Source organism: Diabrotica virgifera, chromosome 1 (genome assembly GCF_917563875.1).
Source record: "Diabrotica virgifera virgifera chromosome 1, PGI_DIABVI_V3a".
Taxonomy (NCBI): domain Eukaryota; kingdom Metazoa; phylum Arthropoda; class Insecta; order Coleoptera; family Chrysomelidae; genus Diabrotica; species Diabrotica virgifera.
In genome coordinates, this window is record NC_065443.1 from 57282026 (window position 1) to 57290640 (window position 8615).

At 31.0% G+C, this 8615-nt stretch overlaps 1 protein-coding gene across 1 annotated transcript; it reads right to left on the reverse strand.

Annotated features, from left to right (window-relative positions):
- Positions 1 to 2330: 2330 nt before the first annotated feature.
- On the reverse strand, positions 2331 to 7931 carry LOC114328746 (chymotrypsin inhibitor-like). The gene is made up of 2 exons (XM_028277697.2): positions 7682 to 7931; positions 2331 to 2624 (listed from the first exon to the last, which is right to left on the reverse strand). Exons 1-2 carry the CDS (start codon positions 7743 to 7745, stop codon positions 2452 to 2454), a joined length of 237 nt encoding a protein of 78 aa, XP_028133498.2. The 5' UTR covers positions 7746 to 7931; the 3' UTR covers positions 2331 to 2451.
- Positions 7932 to 8615: the final 684 nt, after the last annotated feature.

The window sequence follows — 8615 nt, forward strand, 5'->3', positions numbered from 1 at the left end:
TCATAGAATTCATCTTTAATATGTTCGTCTTTATCTTCTGTCGGAGCATGTGCGGATATAATTAAGATATTGTACACCATTTTCCATTCAGTCTAATATAACACAGTCTCTCACTAATGGGCGTAAAACTTATAACACTGTTTAGGTATTCATCTCGAACCACGAAATCTGTGCCGAATAATTCGTGTTTTCCTGAAAATGACCGCCTTGTCTATTTTTATGTTTCCAGTGTCCAGCCACCTAAGTTCTTGTATTGCCATAATATCCATGTCCATTTCTACTTTTTCTAACTGTTATATTGCGTGTATTGATGCTTCCGTCCGGTACCAACTTGTCCATTGCGATTGTCATTTTCCATATGCATCTGTTCGATTCCGAGGCACATTTGCATTTTTCATAACAGGCTGGTTTTTACAAGGGCAGGTTGTTGGCCTTCCGCTGCCTATTTAAATCCCAAAGATAAATCGATTCCATTAATTACGAATTTCTAATACCAGTCATAGGGGTCCGTTTTGGGTAGGGCAACAGATATTTTTATCACATAACTTTTTTGTCTCTCTTTTAAGCATTTCTGACACTGGATCACTAAATTGTGAGGTATTCTAGTACTAAAAGGTACTCTTACTTTAATTCGGAAGCATGCACCGTTTTCTACAAAAATCGTCATTGTCTTTGCAAAGAGACGCTAATTGTATCCGAACGTCTGCGGTCCCTCCGGATTTTTGACACTTTTTTTTTAAATTTATGTGTCAAACAATATTGGTTATACAATATTAATTACAATAAGGACTTAAAACTAATTACTATAACAGTTAATTTCTAACTCTTAAATAACATTAGGTAAAAATTATGAAGAAAAAAAAATTGAATATACAATCATTGAATACTATAGAGACGTACAACTAATTATGAAATTGCTTCGGTCTTCTTGGGATAATTCGGACGTTGTTTAGTCATAGTAGCAATTGCATATGAACTAGTAAGATTACTGGAAGAATTGGGTCCAGATATGGTGATGCTAACAGTGGGGAACATTGATTTAAATTGTTACTCATGTAGTCAAAAGTAGCTTGAATTTGTTTATATTACGCTTTGGATGTCTGGAAATAAGTGATAACCTTGGATACATCACTGCAATACTGGTTGCCTAACCGTTGGCGTCCATTGGGACGGGATAGCAACAGTGAAAAACTATTGATAGTTTGACACTGAATGTGTTTCAGTTGGAAGATTATTAAGTAAAACATCTCTTACTGACTGAAGTTACAGCTTGTTCTTGATGATTAGCACGTAACACAATTTGATTAGTCACTATTTGAGCGAAAACTAATTTTAATAACTGGTATTTACAGTAATAATTACAAATTTCGGCACCAATTTACAGATCGATACATACACGTTCTGACGTTAGTTTGACAGTCCATTTTTGACACTTGATGATTAAGTTATGAGGTATTATATTACTAAAAGTTACTATTGCTATAAGTCGGTAAAATACACCGTTTTTTGACATTTTTTTTTTCAATTTTTTTTTTAATTCAAAAAACGAAGAATTGTCAAATCGTTTTTTCTAGAAAAGGTTGCATTCTAACGACTTAAAGCAACAGTACTTTTAGTACTAGAATACCTCACAATTTAATAATCCAGTATCAAAAATGCTTAGAAGTTAAAGACAAAAAAGTTATGCGATAAAATAACCGTTGCTCTACCTAAAACGTGCTCCTATGACCGGTACTAGAAATTTGTAATTGATGAAATCGATTTATCTCTGGAAGATAAACAAGCGTATCAGTTTTCATTTTTCCGAATAGAACCCTTCTGGAGATATTTAACACGTTGACGGACAGAACGTCTATATACGTCTAATTTCCCTTGATGTAATGTGACACAACGTTGCATTTTTACCTATTCTACTTTGCAAAATACATAGTGTCACAACACTTGCTTATACATTTGACGCACTGTCCGTCAACGTTTTAAGAAAAACTAATTCCAATACGCCATCGTCAAAGATCTCTAGCATTTTCGGACTAAATGAATTGGGTTAAATTGTCTTAAAATTATTTGAAGAATCTCAGGTCTTCGTTTGTCGGGAGAGTGTCTAGATGCCAAAAAATCATAATTTAAAAATAAAAATCGACCTGTTTCGGGATTTCTCTCCAAAATCACCGATTCTTGCAAAAATGAATTTTGTCCATAATTTTGCCCCTCACTCTATGTATTGTCACACTTATCTTTGTGTGTTTATTAATTTATGTTATTATTATTAGTATTTGTAATATAATAATATGATGTATGGAGTTTTAGTTGTACTAAAGTATTAAAATCCCTTTTTTAAATTTAATTTAAAATTTATTTTTAACAATAAGTTCTTTAACTGTCACATATAAAACAAAATTAACATACGTTTCGTTTCAAATACGATAGTGTTATTTACTCCCCATAGTACAACTACTTATCCCTTTTAATATGACATCTTTGTACACAAGGCCCATTTTCGGACTTTCTGGTGTATCCTGGTAGACAAACACAGCCTGTAGGACGGCATACGGTTCTCTGCTGGCATGTTAATTCTGAACAACAAGATTTGCATTCTTTAAAGTGCTCATTGGGACCACAAAGATCTAAAAATAAAAATATTTATAATATATGTATACAGGCATTGTAGTAAAATCAACTATTTGGGATAACTCTAACATTATTAATCTTCACAAGAATTCTGCATTGGCAGATTAGATCTCTACAAAAATATGTACATTCAATTAATTTTTAATTTGAATTTAAAAATAAAGACAATAATATTTTTTCTTCTTCTGCTTTTCCCATACTTTTCAGTCTATTATTTCTCCCAGTCGCCATCTCTGAGGTCTTTATCTATCATAGTATTTCCCATGTAAGTTTTCCATCTTATATCAGTCCTTTCTCTCCGTCTTCTTTCCGGTGGGTTCCCGTCCAGTAATTTTTTCGGCCACCTGTCCTCCGACATTCTTTGTACATGCCCTTACCATACAGGGCTATGTTTTCCAATGTGTTCGTAATGGAGCATTCTACTTCAAATCTGTTTCATATTTCCTCCGACAGCTACCTAATCTTCGACATTCTTTGTACATGCTCGTACCATCACAGGGCTCTATTTTCCAAATTATTTGTAATTGAACATTCTACATCCAATCTTTTCCGTAGTTCCTTTGTTCCTATTCTATCCTCTCTGGTGACTTGTAGACATCTTCTTATAAACTCTAATTGGACTGTTCGTATTTTGTTTCGAATTGTTCTTGTCATTGGCCATACTTTCGCTCCATGTAGAGTAAAATTCAGCACTATGGTCTGAAAAATACTTTTTTGTTTTCTTTAGTTAGACTGTTGTCCATATCACTTCATGGAACGCTTTCAAGGCTTGTTTTCCCTGTACTATTTTTCATTTCTATATCTTTCATGAGGCACCAAATGAGTTGGCAGCTGATTTATCAAGAAACACGTGAGCTCTAGGTGGATAACTATAGCGACAGACAGAGAACAATGGAAAAGGCCTATGTCCAAAAATGGAACGAAGAAGGCTAATTAGATATAGTAAATTTACAATCAAGATGCAGTAGAAATAAACAAACCAAGATACGTTAAATGCTACTAGGAGCACTCCAGAATAATTTACAATTTATGTACATACATTGTAAATCCCAAATCATGATTTCCAAAGTTTTTTATACATTGTAAATTATATGATTTAACGTGTCCTGGTTTGTTTATTTCTACTGTATATTGATTGTAAATTTAGTATAGATAGATCGATATCTTTCATACAAGTACCATCTCGGCTTCATTAACCCTAAAGACTTAAAGGTATTGTTCCACATTTTGCATACCATCTTTTCAAAGCCTGATCAATCTATATTTTTTTATATTTACTTTTACATTATACTTACATTTTTTTAAGTAAATAAATTATGAATCCTTACAATAATCCAATCATCAAAATTTATTCCAGTTTGGACGATTTTTGTTTATAAGTTTAAGACTACGACCTATCGATGTAAGTAAAATAGAAAAAAAACTGGCCAGTTATAAATATTGTTGTGGAATTGTTTTTTTTTAATTCAAAAAAATTATAGTTCATCATTTAAAAAGAAAATTAAATTTATATCAAAGACCATTAGATCATAGATTCTCATTCCAATCGAATTTAGCTATTATACAGTGTTTCGGGAAAGTGAAAACGATTAGTGATAACGATTCGACGAAATGAATTGGTACACTAACAAACATTTCGGGATTAGAAAATGGACATATCGTTTGGCTAGAACAGTAATGTTTTTAAAATGTTTTCGGAAGAGTTAATGATGGTAAACATATTGTTTTAGTTTTTAGAAGTAAAAGTAGTATGTAAAAAAAATCTAATTATGATATTTCTTAAAATTTGACAAATAGAAAAGTTATATAAAAAAATATTTGGTTCTTGAGAAATGGGTAGGAAAGGTTTTGAGAGAGGCTTGTTTTTGATTGGGTGGAAAAGATCGCTAGAAGGGATAAAAAAGTTGTAGTCTAAATTTGCGAGAAAAGAGAGGGTCACTGTTTAATTGATATCTGATGAGAGCAGCCCAATTTTCAAAAGTGAGAAATCAGTGTATAGTGTTGTGATCAGCCTTTGCAAACAGAATCAAGTTGAAACCAAATCGTCGACCGGTTGAAAAGTTAATATTCCTGGTCCGAGGGTGATTCCTTTGTTTTGTCTAGAACGAGTAGCTGATTGATATCTATTTGCACAAGATATCGAGCAAGGAGAAAATTGAGTAAGAGAATTTGGGCAAGTTCCTGTGTGTTGTTATGGAAGCAGTTTGGACGAGAGGGACTTTTTCGCAATATCCAGAGAGTACGGAAGGAGTATCGAGGACCACGCAATCCGGAAAAAGAGGAAGTGAAGAAACAAAAAGGTTAGTCAAATCATTTGTCAGAAGGGAGAGTATTTGTTTATACCAGAACCATATTTGCTTATTTGTTTATTGAACATTACTATAACGCAGTTAGTCATTTCAAATTTAAAAATTCAATGCAAATGAATGTAGGTTTTCTTTAAAGACGATCGTAATAAAAGTCCGTTTGATGTTTAATAGTTTTAATTAATAAAATATATGACTCAATTATTGATACCATTAAATTAACGAAATGTAAAAGTGCTTGTGTAATTTGCGACCAAAAATCTTACGTGTCCTTATTCTTACAAAAGGGAAATGTATTTATAGATAATTTGCGTCTAATCAATATAATACCCGTCTAAGTATTATCCCTAACCTAAGAACAGATCTGTCGCGTTTAAGATGTTAGAATCGACTGAATGTATTCGTTCACACACAACCAAAATTCTCTTATTTACTGCTAATCTTCCCCTTTTCATGGTTTAATTCGCATTCGTGGGAACTAGCCTATTACTAATAAAAATTTGGTCAAAGGGCTCTACTTTGTTATTTTTATGTCTTAAAAATAAACAGAAGCTGCTCACTTAAACTACCCCTCGATTAGAGATACTGCCACCCATCTGTGCATTAGAGCCTCGCCGACAACCGCTCGTTTCGTGTTTGTAAATACTAATAATTAAAGAAAAATGATATACAGGGGAATTTAAAATATAAGGTAAACTATTTACAATCCTACATGAATAAAAGTAAAATTTATTAAATTTAATATGAGAAAATAATAATTTATTTAAATAAATTTTTTGTTAAAACAAAGAGATATCAGAATTAAAGTTTGATTTATTAAATAAGAAATTGTTGCAACAAAGTTAAATTTAGTATTTTTGAATCATATGTACACGTCTTATTTGGTGAATGAATAATATATTACATTTATATGATATTGAATGTTTTTAATTTCCCTGTTTCCATCCTGGAAGAAGTAAGCAACTAGAAATACTAGAAGCCACAAATCATAGGTATTGTATCAAATACAGAATTAGCCCTGAGAATAAAATTTATTGGAATATTTAATTTGAATTTAGTTTTTGTTTTACATAGGCAGTGATTAAAGTAATTGAATAATTAATTGAATAAAGAATTTGCCAATCAATCTAAATAAATAGGTAGTTTAAAGTAGAGCATAACAATATATATAGTAGGAAAAATGAAAGAATACCCATGAACGAACATATAAAACACGCTGTATTTTCCTGTCACCGTGTCACACAAAAAATTGGCCAGCGCAAGTACATGTAATAATTTTTGTTACAAGTACTTGCACTGGACAATTTTCTTTGTGACACGGTGACAGGAAAATACAGCGTGTTTTATATGTTCGTTCATGGGTATTCTTTCATTTTTCCGACTGTATGTAATAAGATAATGTGATTCATCAGCTCTAATTTATGAATTTCGAATAAAAATACGATCTAATAAAGTAAAAGAAATAGGTATGTATTATACACTACGGGAAAAATTGAAAATTAGCGTATAAATTAAGACAAGTATCATTTAAATTAAAGACGAGTAATACATGGATATTTAGATAAAAAAATAGAAAAGCTATATAAAAAAAGAAAAGAGCAAACAAATGAAAAAATAATATTTTAACTCTTTCGGTACCTACTCGTGGTGATATTGGCAACCATTAATATTCACAATGGACTGTATGATTTGGTTTAACCTTTAACTACCCGCGCATCAAGTTATAACATAACTACACGCGTGGAGTACTTTATACGCCACAAGGAAGTACACTTAAAAACAGCGGATTTGTTTATTTTTTTTTTGAAAAAATACACTTATTTGTTTGTTATAAACCTTATTCGGCATCAGTGAATACTTGGAGTTCCTCCTCAGTAAGCCAATTGGGATTTATAACTGGAATCATGGAATAACTGGATTCTATGATAAATAAAATTGCTAATAAATTTTTTTTTTGAAATCTGATTTTTTTACAGGAGAAAAAGTATTGTTCATAAAGAAAAATCTATTTTGTGCCATAATGACTAAAAACCAATTGAAATATGTACTTATATTACTACTTAGATTAATGTAATCGTGATGTATATTGTCCACCACCGGAAACAACAAATAATAAATTGTAAATTACGATCTTCCCAGAACGCCGATTATAACGAAACTAAAACCATATTGTAAAGCACATTTCAGTGACAGGCTAGAGAAATAAACAAGGTCAAAAATTAAATTTTTAAATATATTTGCAGTAGAATTCTTATATCTGGCGTACAAAATACGCCAGCGCGTGTAGTTAAAGGTTAATAATAATATTTTCACTTTTACGTAAAATGCATATTATCGGTGGTTATACAGTGATGAGAGCACTAATAACCGGCAAAATAACGCAAAAGATCAAAAACATAATATCTATAAATATCTACAAAATATGGATCTACATATAAATAGTAATCTGGCTTATAATAGGTCAAGACCTTTTAATATGTACCTTCAAATATTGAAGGTGAATGAGGAATCTTTGTGTTATATCGTAGTTACCATTCTACCATGTTTTTAGCCGTCGTTGTCTAGATTTTGAATAAATCATGGAATTTTTCGAAAATTTTTCGAAAAAATACATTATAATTGTTGTTAACACAACAAATACATAAAAAAATTATTTTATAAAAAAATTATGTCACCAGTTAAAGCTTTTAAAAATTCAGTTTCATCTAAAATTATAATTGAATACGAAAAAATGTAGATTTACTTACCTTTTTCGCACTGGATATGTGCAATCGCGAAAATTAAAAAGGCAAATAAGATTATAGTCTTCATTTTACAGCAGGTGAATTATCTCGTAATGCAATTAAAACTGTCGAGCTGCTTATATATACAAAAACGTCAAATTAAATATTCCGCACACCACATTATCAATACAAAATCCCAAACGAAAGTATAAATATACATAATATATTGCATTGATAAAGAATATCAAGGAAAACCTTATACGTCAAATAAACGTCAAACTGAAAGTACCGATTAAAATCTGCTCCCAGAAAAATTAATTTTTTCTGTGAATATCTACCGGCTCTTTCGTTCAGTATGCGTCAATTTCGATTTATCTAAAACCAATTTATCTATACACAAAAGTTTTGAATAATTTATAAAGTCAATTGTTCAGTTCACTATAATGGGGGAAGAAGATACCCCTGATGAAGGGGGAAACACACAATATGGACTTAGAAAATAGTTTGGAGATCCAAAATATACCAAATAATGCTTAAGTTGAAAATAATGCCTAAAGCTCATCTTCGCTCTAATAAAGTGTATATTTTCATTGAAAAATCAAATAAGAAAGTGAATATGGGTAAAATTCATGCAATTAAGATAGGTCACACTCTCCATAAGGTCCTTGCTGTCCAAAACATAACAAGCATCGCTAGTATAGGTAAGAATAGAGTAAGAGTTGAGTTAAAGTCAATAAAATATGTTAATAAATGAATTAATTACAAACGTTTACAAGACCATAATCTAAATGCTTTCATTCCTAATAATTTGTTGCAACGAAAAGCCTTTATCAGAAATGTTGATAAAAGTTTTAATGATAAATATATTTTTGAAAATATTATCTCTCCTATAACTATAACAGAGGTTAGTAGATTTAAAAGAAAAATATTCGTAGACGGAGAAAATACTTATATACCC

What these genes read in the sequence shown, in the direction of transcription:
- LOC114328746 (XM_028277697.2), bottom strand. Translation starts at nt 7,745, where the DNA reads ATGAAGACTATAATCTTATTTGCCTTTTTAATTTTCGCGATTGCACAT. An exon ending in ACATATCCAGTGCGAAAAAG is followed by an intron (nt 2,625 to 7,681) that starts GTAAGTAAATCT and finishes TTTTATTTTTAG; the next exon opens with ATCTTTGTGGTCCCAATGAG.